The following is a 17,837-nucleotide window of genomic DNA, read 5'->3' on the forward strand; positions in this document are numbered from 1 at the left end:
CCGGTGACCAATTGCCCTCGCTATGAAAAGCGCCGCCCTCCCTGTCCAGGCACTGCCCTGGACGCTTTGCAGACCCCGACCCCTCTGCCCATCTCCGCTTCCTTCTCACCTGGGCCGCGCGCCCAGCCGCGACCCTTCCAGCTGCACCAGGCGGCTCGTTTCCCTGCGCAGCCGGCCAGGGCGCGGTCTAGCCCGGGCTCCCGGAGCCTGCTTAGGTAACGCGGCTTGCAGGGCTCCCTGCCGCGTGGGAGCCGCTTACAAAACACGCCGCTGTCAGTCAAGGGGCGGAGGCCTCGCAAGGCTTCCAACCAGGGGATCCGCCCGCGCCCCCCCCAGCGCGCCCAGGGCAGAGGCTGGCTGGTGGGGGCGCAGCTCCGGAGCCGGGCCCGCAGAGCGGGGACCCTCCCGGCACAGGGCTGTGGCCAGAGCCCGGCTGGGGTCGCGGAGACCCGCGCTCGCCCGGCTCCGCTCTGGCCTTTGCTGGGGGCTGTCGGGAGAGCCCGGCCGCTGGTACTGCCCCAGGGACCCAGAGCGGCCCGGCCTCGGGGCCCCGCCCGCTGGTGCCCGCGGGGGTGGAGTTTCCTCGCGTGGGGGGAGACTTCCCCAGCGCGCCGCTTGCGCAGAGCGGCCGGGAGAGGCGGGCCCGGGAGCCCGGAGCGGCGGGCGGGGAGGAGCGCAGGGACCCCAGAGCCCGGCCGGACGCGCGGGGCTGGGTGAGTAGCCACCCGCCGCCTCCCCGCCTGGGCGCCCCGCTCCGGCGCAAACCGCAGCTCCCCAGCCCGGGGCTGCACCAGACGTGGGGGACGGGGGTTGCCAGGGGGTGCAGGGGCAGCCCGCGCCCCTACCTGCAGCGCCAGGGCGCGCCCGCAGCTCCCTCCCCGGCAGGGCAGCTCCAGGAGGGCGGCCGAGGCAGGAAGCTGCATGCCTGAGCGCAGCGAGGGAGGCAGGGGGGAGGCATGTGCCTGGCAGCCGGCTGGCAGCAAGTTTTCAGATCCTTTTCTGAGGGTGCCCGGCAGGCTGCAGAGCGCAGCGGGTGCACGCAGGGTGCCCTCCTGTTGGGGGCTGCAGTGGCCTGCAGCAGGTACAAGCCCTTGAGGGGACCCTGCCAGCCAGGGGGAGTACAGACCCAGAGCTTTGCTGGGCAGGGTCTAGCTGTCAGTCCCTTTTGTGCAGAGGGAAATCCGCGGGATGGATGTAAAACTCCATTCGCTATCCCCAAGCTGCTGGAAATTTTCTCTACAGGGAAATGACTCATAGACTTTAAGGTCAGAAGGGATCATTATGATCATTTAGTCTGACCCCCTGCACAGTGCAGGCCACAGAATCTCACCCACCCCTCCTAGAATAATCCTCTCACCTATAGCTCAGATATTGAAGCCTTCAAATACTTTGAAGGCCCCAAGATGCAGAGAATCCTCCAGCTGTGATCTGTGCCCCATGCTAGAGAGAAAGGCGAAAAACCTCCAGGGTCTCTGCCAATCTATCCTGGAGGAAAATTCCTTCCCGACCCCAAAAATGGTGAATGATGTTGCCACTTAGAGGGTGTCATTAGGTTTCAGGGTTATCACACAGACTGACCTGGAGAGCCCGGTAGCCAGGCCACTGGCTGAAAGTTTTCTTTGTAAAGGTCTAGAGGGGTTGACAAAGTACTACTGCCTGGTATGGTGGTACCAGCCTGACTCACTTCAGCGTGGTGCACCTGGGTGCGGGGTGCTGGGCTGGCGCTCTGTCGCAGACTCAGGGATGCTCTGAGAGCTGCAGGGCAGGACCGTTTCACAGATAGCCAGTGGCTCTGCCCAGCTCCCATCCCTAGCAGCTGGACCTGTATGTCACTGCTGCTAGGAGCTTCCAAGCGTGGCTGAGCAAAAGGGGACCCACGTAACTTGGTGTCTTTGCACTGACTGATGGGGAATCTCCACCTGACGGAGTGAAGACTGACCGTGAGCCTTGCTGCCCTAGCCCCCTCTGGACTTGTGGAGCCTGAGCTGTGCCCAGAGAGAGGTCTCCACATAGATCCCCCTTTTCCAAGCCTTCCATCACACGACTGTTGTTAGGAATTGCAAGACAAGGCTCGAAAACATGCTCAGCCTTTGATGAGATAAACATTAAGAAGCCCCTACCCCAATTAGGTCCCACTCCAAGGGGCAAACCCAGAATGCACTGGTGCTATTTAAGGATCCCTGGAGCACCAAAGTCCTTTGCTGCTGTGAGTAGCAGGTGGTTAGAACAGGATCCTGGGTGAGCCCTAAGTCTGCATCTGCTGCTTTGTTCTTGTAGGGCAGGGCTACTCAACTTTGGAAGCTCTGGGGGCCACAATGATACTCACAGCACATTCCAAGGGCTGCAGCTTAACTGTGGTTGCATATACATGCAAAGATATGCAAATAGCTTCTTTCACACTGATAGGCATGAATAATAAAAGGCAAGACCACACAACACACAGGCCCCGTTTTAGTCAGTTCTGCTGATATTAGTAAAGTGCAATAGTGACCCAATTTCCACCCATATGACAGCACTTTTAATGAGTAATGACAGTCCAGGAATTTAACTACTAAAACACATTTCAACAGAAGACCATTATATTGACTACTTTTTTTTTTTTGGCTCCCACCCACAGGCCACGTGTTGAGCCCCACGTAAACCCAAACTGCACCGCGGGCTGCAAACAAGCGGGCCACATGTTGAGTAGCCCTGTTGTAGAGTCACTTGTGCATCTAGTTATTACTGGACATATGCTCATTAGAGGCTCGTGCACACTCGTGCACACCTAGCCGCATGCACACTCATCCTCTTGGAGGTTCACTTGTGAGCACTTAGACAGCTGGCGTCAGCTTGCGGTAGAGTTGTGGGCTCTGGAGGTACACACACTGGCTCATGGCAGCACTGGGACTACATCCATTCATTTGTCATTGTAGGGCCCTGGGCGTTGTGTTGGGGGGGATGGATGGGAAAGGGGGAATGTTTAACTCTGTTTGAAGCATTTGTTTTAGGGAGAAAATACAAATTACAATGTGGCAAAGAAATATAATTTTTTTTAAATTGATGTTTGACCCCAGCCTCAAGAGTGTTATTTTGAAACAACCAAACCCATGATGCACTGGCCTCATATAGTTTCTCTGCCCCTTTGTATTCCCCATCTGTTTGGGGTAGCCATTCTTCCTTGTCCTAGATGGAAGGTTTTCTGTGAGGTTCACAGTTACGTATTTGCATGGTGTTGAACACAGTGTGGCTGTTGCTCATGGCACTGCCCTCATACAAATCAAAAATTACACACAGCTGTGTTTTCTTCAGCTAGGAAATTACACACACAAAACCAAAGTAAAATATTAAAAGCAGGTGCTGCCCCATTCTCTCCCTCTCCCGCACCTTATGCTAAGCTCATCTTTGCTACAGAGAGCAGGAGAGGGCTTGTTGCATCTATTTGTTGGTGTTCTCAGTTACGTTTTATTGTAACCAAGGAGGGAGACCCTGAAATCAGCTTTCTTGAGATAATTGTACCATGTTTCTGGAAAGATAGTGATAGAAATGTAGCCGTGATGGTGCAGCTGAAACAAAAAACAGGACTATGTAGCACATCTTGTTACTCTTTAAGTGCTACATAGTCCTGTTTTTTGTTTCTGGGAAGATAGTGTACTAGAAGATTTCCCCAGCATTGGTTGGGTCCTTCAGGGCAGAGGCTTGGGGATGTGGCGGCCCAGGGCAGGGGGCTGGAAGTGTGGGGCATCCAGGAGTCAGGGCAGGGGATGTGGGTGGCTGGTGGCTGCTCCCTAGGTCAAGGCCTGGGGGGGCCCACACTGCCTGGCTCCTGCCCTGGGAGCAGCCGCCTGATGCTCTGCAGCTCTCCAGGACTGTCAGGCAGGCAGGGGGACCCTTGGTTGTTGCCCTCCTATCATCATTGTGGAGTAGAACTGTCCCTGCTATCACAGCCCTCCCTTTCCATTTGATGAGAAACAGTCGCATTCCAGGCACATCCCATTGTCCTGGCACACCTGAACCCAGACCTTGTTTTACGTTAGGATAAGAGGAAGCTGTATAACAAATTCGGCAGTCCTAGCGTTTACCATTTAGGAGGAGTTCTTTAATAAACAGGGGCTATGTCTATATTGCACATTCTTGCGCAAGAAGATATGCAAATGAGATGTGGCGATGAATATTTACAGAAATAAATGTTAACATCCCTACTATATATAGTAGAAGAGTTAAGAAAACAAGAATGGCTGAACTAAGTCTAGCCCAGTATCCTGTTTTCTGTCGCTGTCTGGTGCCAGATGCTTCAGAGGGAATGAACAGAACAGGGCATTTATCCAGTGATCCATCCCCTATTAGTCATTTCCAGCTTCTGGCAGTCAGATGATTAGGCACACCCAAAGTGTGGGGTTCGTCCTTTCATGAGTTTATCTAGTTCTTTTTTTTTTAAACCCAGTTATATTTTTGGCCTTCACAACATCCCTTAGCAATGAGTTCTACAGATTGTATGTTGGATGAATAAGTACTTAGAATCCTAGGGTTGGAAGAGACCTCAGGAGGTCATCAAGACCAACCCCCTGCTAAAAGCAGGACCAACCCCCACTAAATCATCCCAGCCAGGACTTAAAAATCTCTAGGGATGGAGATTCCACCACCTCCCTAGGTAACCCATCCCAGTGCTTCACCACTCTTGTAGCAAAATAACGTTTCCTAATAGCCAATCTAGACCTCCCCCACTGCAACTTGAGGCCATTGCTCATTGATCTGTCATCTGTCACCACTGAGAACAGCCTCTCTCCATCCTCTTTGGAACCTCCCTTCAGGTGGTTGAAGGCTGCTATCAAATCCCCCCTCACTTGTCTCTTCTGTCTACTAAATAAGCCCAGTTCCCTCAGCCTTTCCTCATAAGTCATATGCTCTAGCCCCCTAATTATTTTTGTTGCCCTCCTCTGGACTTTCTCCAGTGTGTCTACATCCTTTCTGAAGGGGGGCCCAGAACTGGACACAGTACTCCAGATGTGGCCTCACCACCTTCCTTTTGTTTTAAATCTACTGAGTATTAATTAATTTCATTCTGTGATCTCTGTGTTTTGTGTTCTATGAAGGGGTAAATAACGCTTCAGGCACCTATTATATCCTCCTTTAGTCATCTCTTCTAAGATGAACATTCAATGCCTTTTTAATCTCTCCTCATATGGAAACTGTTCCATACCCCTAATTATTTTTGTTGCCTTTCTCTTTACCCTTTTCAGTTCTAATGCATAGGGTTTTTTTTGTTTGTTTGGGGGGGGGGGGGTTAGATTGAGGTTTTCAGAGAATTATAGACAATGACTCCAAGATTTACTTTTATGTGGTAACAGTAATTTACATACAAAATGATGTAGTCTACATTTGGGATTGTGTTTTTCAGTGTACATTGGTTTACATTTATCAACATTGAATTTAATCTGCCATGTTGTTGTCCAGTCACCCAGTTTAGCGAGATCCCGTTGGAACTCTTTGGACATAATTTTCTTGAGTAATTTTTTATTGTCTGCAAACTTTGCACCTCCTTCTTTACCCTTTTTCTCCAATCACATATGAATACGTTGGATAATACCGGTCCCAGTACAGATCCATGAGGGACCCCAGCATTTGCCACTCTGCATTGTGAATACTGACTATTTATTCCTTCCCTTTAATTACTGGTCCACGAGAAGGTCCTTCTTATCCTATAACTTATTACTAATGTGGGGTCTTGTCAAAAGGTTTCTGAAAGCCTGAGTACACTATATCAAATGGCTCCCCCTTGTCCACAACTTTTGACATTTATTCTCAAAGCATTCTAATGGATCGGTGAAGCATGCTTTCCTTTTACAAAAGTTGTGTTGACTCTTTCCCAATTTATCAAGTTCACAATTCTGTTCTTCATGATCATTTCAACCAATCTGCCTGGTGCTGAAGTTAGGCTTACTGGTCTGTAATTGCCAGGATCATCTCTGGAGCCTTTTTTTTTTAAATGGTGTCACATTCGCTATCCTCCAGTCATCTGGCACAGAGGGTCATTTAAATGGTAGGTTACATACCACTGTTAGTAGTTCTGCGGTTTCCTATTTGAGTTTCTTCAGAACTCTTGGGTGAACATCTTCTGCTTTTACTGCAGGTTTTATCTGGGAGAGTTGCTCAGATTTGTCACCTAAAAAGAATGACTCAGAGGTGGGAATCTCCCTCACATCCTCTGAAGTGAAAACAGCTGCAAAGAATTCATTGAACTTCTCCTCAGAGGCCTTGCTTTCCTTGGGAGCTGCTTTAGCTCTGTAATGGTCTTACAAAACTGGTTGCTGTTAGTTTTTCTTTCTATTTCTAGTTGCTTCTCAGTTTCATTTTTGGCCTCCTGCCTAATGCTATTGCTACATTTGATTTGCCAGAATTTCTGCTACCTTCTATTTTCCTCAGTAGGATTTGACTTCCGATTTTTAAAGGTTTCGCCTGTCTGTTTTACTCTGCTGTTTTGTCAAGGTGGTATGGGAGGAGTGTCCCTCTTAATGGTTCTTTGTTGTTGTTCATGGTTACTTGGAATACAGATGTAGTTAGCACCTTTGTTATGGTGTTTCTCAATAGGTTCCTTGCAGCGTGCAGAGATTTCACTGTTCCTTGTAATTTAAAAACATCGTGGCTGTGTCTAGACTGGCCAGTTTTTCCGGAAAATCAGCTGCTTTTCCGGAAAAACTTGCCAGCTGTCTACACTGGCCGCTTGAATTTCCGCAAAAGCACTGACTTCCTACTGTAAGAAATCAGTGCTTCTTGCGGAAATACTATGCTGCTCCCGTTCGGGCAAAAGTCCCTTTTGAACAAAACTTTTGCGCAAAAGGGCCAGTGTAGACAGCTCAGATTTGTTTTGCGCAAAAAAGCCCCGATCGTGAAAATGGCGATCGGGGCTTTTTTGCGCAAAAGCGCGTCTAGATTGGCACGGATGCTTTTCCGCAAAAATGCTTTTGCGGAAAAGTGTCCGTGCCAACCTAGACGCTCTTTTCCGAAAATGCTTTTAACGGAAACTTTTCCATTAAAAGCATTTCCGGAAAATCATGCCAGTTTAGACGTAGCCCGTATGTACCCAGTGCTTCATCCTTTCTGCAGTATGGTACCTGCCAAACACAAACATCTCTCAGCAGCACTTGAGCTACTGAATTAAATTATTGTAGGCAGCAGGGGAGCCAACAGCCATCCTGGGCTCCTGGGCAAGGGGGGGAGCTGCTCTGTGTTCGCAGAAGGGGCGAGAGCAAGGGCAGCTGGCCCTCAACACCACCTGGACCATGGTGCCCCCCCCCCAACATTGCCTGGAGTGCACCATGCAGCACTAACGCTAGGGATGTAACTGGTTAACCAGTAAGCATCACCCTAACCAGGATCCCGATTAAGCGGGTGACTGGTTGAGTGTAACATTTAACTGGTTAACTGGTTAAACAGGATTTTACATCCCTAACTCCAATGGCTCTGAGCACCGGGTCTCAGAGCAGTTGACCCCTCTGCCCCCTCCCCTCCGGCCCCTTGTCAGTGGGCCTGGTAGGCAGAAATAGTCAGCAGTGTATCCAGGGAGGGAAGTATCCTGTTTGAGGGAAGGAATACTGGAGTTCAGTGATGTTCTCTCCCATTGCGGCTATCCCTGGCTATATGGAAAGTGGGGAGCATTGGTCCCTTGCCATTTCAGGGACCTGGGCAAGGCAGCTCCTGCAGAGAGCACCCCTGAGATACTTGTCTGCCTCCTGTATGCCTGAGGGATGCGCAGGGCTGGAGGGAGGCTCAGCCCAATGGATAAGGCAGGCTGAAGAAAGCTGGCGGGACCACCCCACTGTTTGAATTGTTCTCTGAGGGGTGAGGGGGACAGAACAGTTGTGAAGCCAGAGCCTGCCTGTTTGCAGGCTGGGAGGGTAGACTTAAGCCCAGGTGACCAAGTGTCTGCTCTGTAAAGAGGATGCTGTGTTCATGTGCCCAATAGTCCTATGCGGGTGGAAGGGTCCTGGCACCTCTCAGTGTATTTACATAAGCTGAGTTCATCCCGACATTGTGTTTGCCTAAGCACAGCTTGAGCGTCAGCAAGAAATGGCCTTTACTTCATTTCCTTTTTTTTAGAGAAACTGCATATTCGACACAGCAGCAAGCACACACTGGTGCCAGCTTTCGCAGCCCAAGAGAACCCGACATAGCCAGGCTGGGGGTGGCTCGTATGGAGCCGCTGTCTCCTTGCTGTGCCCAAGACAGTCTCCTTAGCTACACCCTGGGTGCTTTGTGAGGGAAGGGGGTGATGCCTGTTGGTAGGCAGGACAGCTACATGGATTTAGTGCAGACTAGATGACCTGGGAGACGGAGCTGCCCTGTGTACCCCAGACCAGACAGCCGTGCCAGCGAGAGATCTCTTAGGCAGCGCTAGAATGTGGACTACACGGATGGTTCATTCCCCATGAGTCGGGGGCATGCACCCACCTTTTTGCTGTGGAATTGTACAGTGCCTACCACAACGGGTACCGGTTGACTGGGCCTCCCAAGTGCTGTGGCCTACAAGTACCTACGATTTAATACCAGCATGACAGCTCCTTTCCTGTCCCTCTCTCACAGGGTCACGATCCATGTGGGCGCTTCTCATCGGACCGTTACCTTTGACATGGCTGGTAAGTCAGCGAGCAGCGTGTTGGCAGCTTGAGCTGAGTGAGGGGCTGGGAACAGGAGGCAGAGAGACTGTCCAGTGGAGGTCACTCACAACCCACTGCCCAGCATAGCAACCAGCAAGGTACCCCCACTACGTCATGGCCCTTCCGTGCCTGGAGCTATGGAAAGGCCTCTCTCTAGCAACTGTTGGACTAGACCTGTCTGCTAGTCAGAAGTTCTAGCTCAGCACAGGGCGCCACCTTAGTACCAGGTCTGTCTGCTTGGGTCCTGGGGCAGGGCTGACACTTGCTCTCTGGGTCCCAAATGGCCCCTGGATAAGAAATCAGGAGTTTCAACGAAGAGGCTCCTTTGGGTGCCTGGGGAGGGGCTGTGACTATTCCCAGAGGCATTTCACCTTTCAGCGAATCTTACTCTGATTTTTATACTCCACAGGCTGGCTCAGGAGGCTCCTGCAGAAACCCAAGCAAAGCTCCAGCTCCAGAGGAAGCAACTTGAATGCTGTCTCCAACCAGGCACCCTCCTCCACTCCCTCCTCCTCCTTGGAGACAGCTGCCAGCTTTTCCACCAGCAGTTCCGTGGTCACCCTGGGACAGCTGCCTTCCACCTCCCCGGTGAGCATGAGCAGCTCCGGGAGTGCCCGCTGGGCCAAGAGCTACGACGTGTGCATCTGCCACAGCGCCGAGGACTTGGAGTTTGCTGAGGAGATGGTCTCCTATCTGGAGAGCCAGCCCGAGAGCATCCGGTGCTTCCTGCAGTTGCGGGATGCCATGCCGGGGGGCGCTATCATGACAGAATTGTGCAGTGCCGTACACAACAGCCACTGCTGGGTCCTGCTAATAACCCCCAACTTCCTCGAGGATTCCTGGTGCCGGTACCAGATGCATCAGGCACTAGCAGAGGCGCCCATGGCCAATGGGCGCATCATCCCCATACTGAAGGGCATTGACCGGAAAGACTACCCCCAAGAGCTGAGGTGCCTCTATTACATCAATGTGACGCTCCAGGAGAACGGCTTCAGGCAGATTAGAAACACAATCCTGTGCTGTAAGTAAACTGTAGCCCAGGGCTACTCAACTTTGGAAGCCCTGGGGGCCACAGGGATACTCACAGCACAAGCCGAGGGCCACAACTTAAGTGTAATTGCATATACATACAAATATAGATGCAAATAGCTTTTCACACTGACGGGCCTGAATACGAAGATTAAGGCAAAACTACACAACACACAGGCCCTGTTTAAGTCACTTCTGCTGATATTAATAAAGAGCAATAGTTACCTGATTTCCACCCACATGGCAGCACTTGTAATGAGCAAGGACAATCCACGAATTTAACTACTAAAATGCATCTCAACAGAAGACCATTCTATTGACTGCTTTTTTGTTTTGGCTCCCGCCCACGGGCCACACGTTGAGCCCAGCGTCAACTCAAACCGCACCGCTGGCCGCATACAGCCCTCGGGCCGTGTGTTGAGTAGCCCTGTTGTAGTGGGCAGGCAGCTTCATAACAGGCCTGGCTAGGGTGTTGACTCTTCACGGGCTAAATTCAACCATCTGGAGTGTCCATTTGATCATACCCTGCATTTCTATAGCGTCTTTTCAGCTTCTGGGCCTTAGGAATGACTCTACCAAGCCAGGGGGCGCAACGTAGCAGCACGCTGACAGTCACCCTGTACAACAGGCCTGGGCAAAATACCCGGCCTGCCAAGGCACCAGATCCAGCCCACGGATGCAGTGGGGAGCCTCAGACAAGCCCCCCACGTGCTTCTGAGAAAAGCTGCCGTGGGGCTCTATTTGAAGAGCTGTGAGCCCTGGGGGAGAGAACAGAAGCTCCTGCCCCCAGCACAATCCCATTGGCTAGTTTCTGGCCAATGGGAGCTGCCTGTTATTAACCAGCAGCTTGCGAAGCACCCTCCCTTCCTCCCCTCAGGCTCCTAGGCTGTTCAAAAATCACATGGCCCCTGCAGCCAGTGCGGGGTGGAGCAGGCACGGGGTCTGCTTGAGAAGGTTGCTGGCTGGGAGTCAAGCTGCTAAGTTTCCCAGCCAGAGCCTGTCTCTGGCACCCCAGTGCTTTGCCCCCCCCATCCCACATAACCAATGCCCTCTGCCCCCTCCACTCCCAGATCCTGCACCCCAATTCCCTGCCCCAGGTCACAATCCAAACCCTTGGACCTCAGTCCCTGCCCCAAGGCGCAGCTCCCTCCTACCCTCGGACATAGCTCAAACCCCTCTGCCCCCTCCTGCACCCTAGTCCCTGCCCCAGGTCACAACTCCCTCTTGTCCAAGGTCACAACCCCGACCCTAATCCCTTAACCCAGGTCACAACTGCCTCCTTCACCCAAACTCCCTCCCAGACCCCACTCCCTCTCCTGCACCCCAATCCCTCACTGCAGGCTCCCTTCTGCACCCAACCTCCATCCCAGACCCCAGACTTCCTCCATGAATATGGAAGAGTGCAGTCCTTGACCACTTTCCAAATTCTTGGAGTGCCGCCTCCCCCCATCAAAAATTATTGCCCGCCCCTGCTGTACAACCTTCTGGAGAGGATGTAGAGAATCCTGTGTCCCTCTGAAACTGCAAGGAAAGATCTAAACAGAGGGGGTTGGTACCTGTGTATCCCATTTGCATAGGGCACAGTGTAGGGCCTCCCTCTGGGAGGAGAGATACCAGTTCATTGCAATGTGACAACACTGTGACGTCAGTCCAGCTGAGGTCCCTTCATGACCCTTGTTTCTGTCCTGTCTCTCAGACCTGCGGGAGCTCTGTTGAAGCACCACAAGCAAACAGCGTGACCGAAGCCTCGCACGGGAAGTGAGCACCTCCAGAAAGCAGGGAAATGGAACAAGATTCCAGGCGGGCTGCGACTAAGTTCCTGATCCTCAAATCACCTACAGGTTGGCAGAAGGGAACTGATTCTCGCAAGGGCTTCTGAAGAGAAGTCTTTCTCTCGCATCGGGCAGCTCTGCACCATGAAAGAAGTCCTGCTGAGAGGACACGCAAAACGTCTAACACCAATGGAGAGTGAGGCTCACATAGAGCTTCTGGTACTAAAGACTTGGAAGAAATATGAGGCTTGTTCCAGGTTGTACTCTGCGGTGCAGAGGACTTGGCTGGAACCTGCAGCTGGAGTGTTGGTGACTCCACAAGGCAGCAAAAGGGAGAGGAAAGATGGCTGAATGGAGTTTACTCACTTCTCATTTGGGGAATAGGGAGTGTAGTTGAGGTTGGCTTACCCACTTCTTTTCTTCCCGCCACCCCAGGGACTCCTGGTCATTCTATGACTATTGAGGTTAGTGATAGACTCCTCATGTAGGGTCCTGCAGCCTAGGCAACCGTGTCAGATCCTGACCCTGCATTGCACTAATACACAGTGCCATGCTGCACTGCCACATTTACAGCCTCAGGGCAATATGCTGTGCCCCTTAGGCCAGGCTGCTTCCCTGCTCTCCTGGCAGCTCTGTCAGGATTCTCTGCATTGGGATGGAACGGCAGGAGGCTGCAGCAACTGAAGATCTGCTCCGTCCCTTGGGGTTGGAGCTGTAAGTGGCTCTAGAGCCAAGTGGCCTTGCTGATTTAAAGGTGTGTCAGATGCCCTAAGTAGCCAGGAGGGCTTGGCTAGGAGTTGTAACTAACTAACATGGTTTTCAAAACACACCGTATACCCCACTCCATACAGGCCCTAAGAACTGACCCCCACTGGGTACAGTGTAGACAGTTTGTCCAGCTCTTTCCTAGAAATCCATTCACTGTGGGGCTGACAGAAACCACCTTCCATTCAGTTCTGTCAAGTCACGGGCTGAAATCTGCCTCTGCCCGCCCCCCTCTCTTGCCTTATACAGAGAGACCAGTGTGTGTCCTGGGAAGTCCAAGAGTCTCTTCCGCTGATGTTCATTAATTAGGGGAAAATGGATTGTTGTGTCTCCCCTTACCAGTGTCTAAGCATCTTTACTGTGAGAGTCCTCACATGCCCCTTGAGTCAGGGCAAGGCTCTTATCCCCAAACCGGCACGGAAAAGCCACGTGACTTGTCCTGGCTCATGTAGGCAGTCTGACAGCAAGTTGGAACGCAGGTCCCCCCTGTCGTAAACTAGCACTTTACTTGTTGGGCCACCCTTCCTTACAAGGAGCTGCAGGGCAGCTAAATCTCTAATGACCTTCCAAAAGCCAGTTAGGAGCTGTCACAATACAGACGCTTGCCCTTGTTAAATTACTCCACACCCCAAGGAGCACAGTTGCTGACGTGAGGTGCGTGTGGTAGGCTCTGGGGCTGGTGCACCCAACATAACCCATAAGAAAAAATAGTAGGTGCTCAGATCCACCGGCCACAGCTGTCTGGGTGGCAGCCACCAATCAGCTGGGGAAGACGCTCGGCAGATAGTGGAGAGCAGCAGGTGAGCAGGACCCGGGGGGAAGAGCTGGAGCGGGGTAGGAGGAGGTGGGGTGTCAGGAGAGAGCAGAGCTTGGCAGGAAGAAGTGGAGCAAGGGTGGGGCCTTGGGACAGAGCAGGGGTGGAGCATCTCTGGGGGTGGGGGGGATAAAACACAGCATGTATGCCAAGGAGTATAAACTGACAGGACTGAGATACTCCTGATGAGGAGCTACCCATCGTTGGTATGTGACGTGTAACGTCACTTTGGTTTTTACAATTGTAATTTAAACTGGTGTACAAACAAATACAGAAAAGTTATTTTGTATCAAGTCTCCCCTCACTTTTTTTGGAACAGGTGTATCTACTGCTGGTGAAAGGGCCTACGGGGGCAGCGTACTGTGAACTATTTAGTCCTAGAGCTGATGAGCTGCCACTGTCCAGCTGATTTTCTTGTTCTTCCAGTCTGCTTTCTACTTTCTCCTCCTCTACACTAGGGATGTAAGTGAGTAGTCAACTACTTGCATTCCCCCCTTGCTGCCTATCTATATGAAAGGTAGCAAGTGGAGAGAGAGCTGGAGCCAGTGCTGAGGGGAGCTGGCTTAAAAGCCAGTTCCCCCCAGCACCGTCTTTGCAGGGTTGCCTGACCCCTTGCTGCTGCCTCTATCAGCCTGGGTAGGGTTGCCAGGTGTCCGGTATTCAACCGGATAGTCCGGTTTTTGGGCCCTCTGTCCGATAAAAAAATTCAGAGAATACCAGATATGTGCGATATCCGGTATTCTCTGGTTTTTCGACTGGGCGCCAGTCGGAAGCCTGGCAGGGGCGGGGAGAATGGCTGGGAGGCGGGGCGCGATCTGCACTGGGAGCCTTTGGTTGCGTGTGATGTAGGTAGGAGTGACGCCTTGGGGAGGAGGAGAAGCCCTGTCCGTGCTCCTGATCGCTGGTCAAGCGCATTGTGGAGCCGTAGCTGGACTCCTCGTGCTTTGCCGGGACCATGCGTGGGACAGGCAGCGCCCTGGGATCTGCATGTGTCCAGGTCAGTCCTGCTTCCCGCTGGCCGATTCTCTCCTCGCACTCGCCCCTCCGACCAGACTCGCTCCCCCGACCCCCTCCCGGCCAGCCCTGCTTCCTGCCGGCCGATCTCCCCGGGCCAGCCCCGTTTCACCTGACACCCTGCCCCGACCTCCTGGCCAGCCCTACTGCCCCCAACCCACCCTCCCGACCAGCCCTACATCCTGCTGCTCCCTTCTCCTCCCCCCCGATCTCCAGCCAGCCCCTCTCCTCTCCCAGCTGGTCCCTTCCCCGCTCTGCCCCTACCATCAAGTGTGTCCGGTATTTTTTCTGAAGCTACCTGGTAACCCTAAGCCTGGGCCACCGCAAACAGGGGCTGCTCCAGTTAGGCAGCCCAGCTCGGTTCCGGCTTGCACCAGGTCCAGGAGCTACCACCACTGCAGCTCTACAGTTTAAATGTTCTAAGAGCCAGGTGGGCCGGCAGGCCAGCTCCTGTTATATTTAAACTGCAGAGGTAGTTCTTGGACCCAACGGAAAAGTTTTCCGTTAAAAGTATTTTTGGAAAAGAGCGTCTAGATTGGCACGGACGATTTTCCGCAAGAGCACTTTTTGCGGAAAAGCGTCCGTGCCAATCTAGACGCGCTTTTCCGTAAAAAAGCCCCGATGGCCATTTTCGCGATCGGGGCTTTTTTTGCGGAAAACAAAGCTGAGCTGTCTACACTGGCCCTTTTGCGCAAAAGGGACTTTTGCCCGAACGGGGGCAGCACAGGATTTCCGCAAGGACACTGACGATCTTACATGAGAGCGTCAGTGCTTTTGCGGAAATTCAAGCGGCCAGTGTAGACAGCTGGCAAGTTGTTCCGGAAAAGCGGCTGATTTTCCGGAAAAACCGGCCAGTCTAGACACAGCCTGAATGTTTTGCTGGTCCCTAAGGTGCTGCAGGACTAGTCCTTGTTTTTGTAAGTCCTACACTTGGGGCTGCCACGTGGGGGCAAAGGGGCGGAGCTTGGCCAGGCCCAGGCCCCTCCTCCTCTGCACAGCCCCCTGCCCCCCTTGCCCCTCAGGACTGAATAGCATCCTCCACCCAACCTCATTTCCCCAGTGGTTCCCGCCAATAGCAACACCAGCCCAGCAGGGGGCGCCTCCTGGAGGGGAGGCTGGAGGACCGAGTCCTCTCTTCGCCTTCGCCCCTGCCTGGCTGTCGTTAGCGCGGCGCATGCGCGCTCCCTCCGACAGTGATGGCGGAGGCCAGCGGCGCCAAGAGAAAGCGTGAGGGGGAGGGGGAGTCGGCCGAGCGCCCGGGCGGCGACGGTGGCTCCTTTCCCTTGGCCGAGCTGTGCGTGCGCAGGGTGCTCAGGGAGTCTGCGCGGGACAAGACCATTTTCCTGCACGGGCAGGTGCTGTGGGCGAGGGGGAGGATGGGCGGTACCACTCAGGGCTCCGGGGGGATAAGGAACGGGGGCGGTACCACTCGGATGGGGGAGGGGATTGGTGACGGAAGGGGCGGTACGACTCGCGCGTGCGGAGTGTTGGCGATAGGTAGGGGCGCGGTGACGCGGGGCGGGGAACGACAAGAGGATGCTACTCTAACCTGGTGTGGGGAGGGGAGGAGATTGCGGGAACTGGAAGATACCACTCTGACGGGGGGGGGAAGGTGATTGCGGGAACAGGCAGATACCACTCTGACGGGGGCGGGGGAGAGTGATTGCGGGAACTGGAAGATACCACTCTGACCGGGGGGGGGAGGTGATTGCGGGAACAGGCAGATACCACTCTGACGGGGGGGGGGAGGTGATTGCGGGAACAGGCAGATACCACTCTGACGGGGGGGGGGAGGTGATTGCGGGAACAGGCAGATACTACTCTGACCGGGGGGTGGGGGAGGTGGCTGCGGGAACAGGCAGATACCACTCTGACGGGGGGGGGGAGGTGGCTGCGGGAACAGGCAGATACCACTCTGACGGGGGGGGGGAGGTGGCTGCGGGAACAGGCAGATACCACTCTGACGGGGGGGGGGGAGGTGGCTGCGGGAACAGGCAGATACCACTCTGACGGGGGGGGGGGGAGGTGGCTGCGGGAACAGGCAGATACCACTCTGACGGGGGGGGGGAGGTGGCTGCGGGAACAGGCAGATACCACTCTGACGGGGGGGGGAGGTGGCTGCGGGAACAGGCAGATACCACTCTGACGGGGGGGGGGAGGTGGCTGCGGGAACAGGCAGATACCACTCTGACGGGGGGGGGAGGTGGCTGCGGGAACAGGCAGATACCACTCTGACGGGGGGGGGAGGTGATTGCGGGAACAGGCAGATACCACTCTGACGGGGGGGGAGGTGGCTGCGGGAACAGGCAGATACCACTCTGACGGGGGGGGGGGAGGTGGCTGCGGGAACAGGCAGATACCACTCTGACGGGGGGGGGAGGTGGCTGCGGGAACAGGCAGATACCACTCTGACGGGGGGGGGGAGGTGGCTGCGGGAACAGGCAGATACCACTCTGACGGGGGGGGGAGGTGACTGCGGGAACAGGCAGATACCACTCTGACGGGGGGGGGGGAGGTGGCTGCGGGAACAGGCAGATACCACTCTGACGGGGGGGGAGGTGGCTGCGGGAACAGGCAGATACCACTCTGACGGGGGGGGAGGTGGCTGCGGGAACAGGCAGATACCACTCTGACGGGGGGGGAGGTGGCTGCGGGAACAGGCAGATACCACTCTGACGGGGGGGGGAGGTGGCTGCGGGAACAGGCAGATACCACTCTGACGGGGGGGGGGGAGGTGGCTGCGGGAACAGGCAGATACCACTCTGACGGGGGGGGGAGGTGGCTGCGGGAACAGGCAGATACCACTCTGACGGGGGGGGGAGGTGGCTGCGGGAACAGGCAGATACCACTCTGACGGGGGGGGGGAGGTGGCTGCGGGAACAGGCAGATACCACTCTGACGGGGGGGGGGAGGTGGCTGCGGGAACAGGCAGATACCACTCTGACGGGGGGGGAGGTGATTGCGGGAACAGGCAGATACTACTCTGACCGGGGGGTGGGGGAGGTGGCTGCGGGAACAGGCAGATACCACTCTGACGGGGGGGGGGAGGTGGCTGCGGGAACAGGCAGATACCACTCTGACGGGGGGGGGGAGGTGGCTGCGGGAACAGGCAGATACCACTCTGACGGGGGGGGGAGGTGGCTGCGGGAACAGGCAGATACCACTCTGACGGGGGGGGGGGGGAGGTGGCTGCGGGAACAGGCAGATACCACTCTGACGGGGGGGGGGGGGGAGGTGGCTGCGGGAACAGGCAGATACCACTCTGACGGGGGGGGGAGGTGGCTGCGGGAACAGGCAGATACCACTCTGACGGGGGGGGGGAGGTGGCTGCGGGAACAGGCAGATACCACTCTGACGGGGGGGGGAGGTGGCTGCGGGAACAGGCAGATACCACTCTGACGGGGGGGGGAGGTGATTGCGGGAACAGGCAGATACCACTCTGACGGGGGGGGAGGTGGCTGCGGGAACAGGCAGATACCACTCTGACGGGGGGGGGGAGGTGGCTGCGGGAACAGGCAGATACCACTCTGACGGGGGGGGGAGGTGGCTGCGGGAACAGGCAGATACCACTCTGACGGGGGGGGGGAGGTGGCTGCGGGAACAGGCAGATACCACTCTGACGGGGGGGGGAGGTGGCTGCGGGAACAGGCAGATACCACTCTGACGGGGGGGGGGGGAGGTGGCTGCGGGAACAGGCAGATACCACTCTGACGGGGGGGGAGGTGGCTGCGGGAACAGGCAGATACCACTCTGACGGGGGGGGGAGGTGGCTGCGGGAACAGGCAGATACCACTCTGACGGGGGGGGAGG

The 17,837-nt window shown here is 55.0% G+C and overlaps 2 protein-coding genes across 2 annotated transcripts in view; both read left to right on the plus strand.

The window, feature by feature from the left end:
• Window positions 1-623: 623 nt before the first annotated feature.
• Window positions 624-13,403, plus strand: TIRAP (TIR domain containing adaptor protein). Its single transcript, XM_006111247.4, has 4 exons — window positions 624-713; window positions 8,560-8,612; window positions 9,043-9,654; window positions 11,359-13,403. Exons 2-4 carry the CDS (start codon window positions 8,606-8,608, stop codon window positions 11,376-11,378), a joined length of 639 nt encoding a protein of 212 aa, XP_006111309.3. The 5' UTR covers window positions 624-713; window positions 8,560-8,605; the 3' UTR covers window positions 11,379-13,403.
• Window positions 13,404-15,188: 1,785 nt separating this feature from the next.
• Window positions 15,189-17,837, plus strand: part of DCPS (decapping enzyme, scavenger) — a 69,352-nt gene continuing 66,703 nt past the window's right edge. The window contains exon 1 of the mRNA XM_075909294.1: window positions 15,189-15,382. Within this exon, the coding sequence (XP_075765409.1) occupies window positions 15,224-15,382 (159 nt within the window). The 5' untranslated portion in view covers window positions 15,189-15,223. The remainder of the gene's footprint in view (window positions 15,383-17,837) is intronic.

This window comes from Pelodiscus sinensis, chromosome 26 (genome assembly GCF_049634645.1).
Source record: "Pelodiscus sinensis isolate JC-2024 chromosome 26, ASM4963464v1, whole genome shotgun sequence".
Lineage (NCBI taxonomy): Eukaryota > Metazoa > Chordata > Testudines > Trionychidae > Pelodiscus > Pelodiscus sinensis.

Bases quoted from the DNA above. Each gene is read 5' to 3' on its own strand.
- TIRAP (XM_006111247.4), top strand. The intron at 9,655-11,358 runs GTAAGTAAACTG...CCTGTCTCTCAG, and splicing joins TAGAAACACAATCCTGTGCT to ACCTGCGGGAGCTCTGTTGA.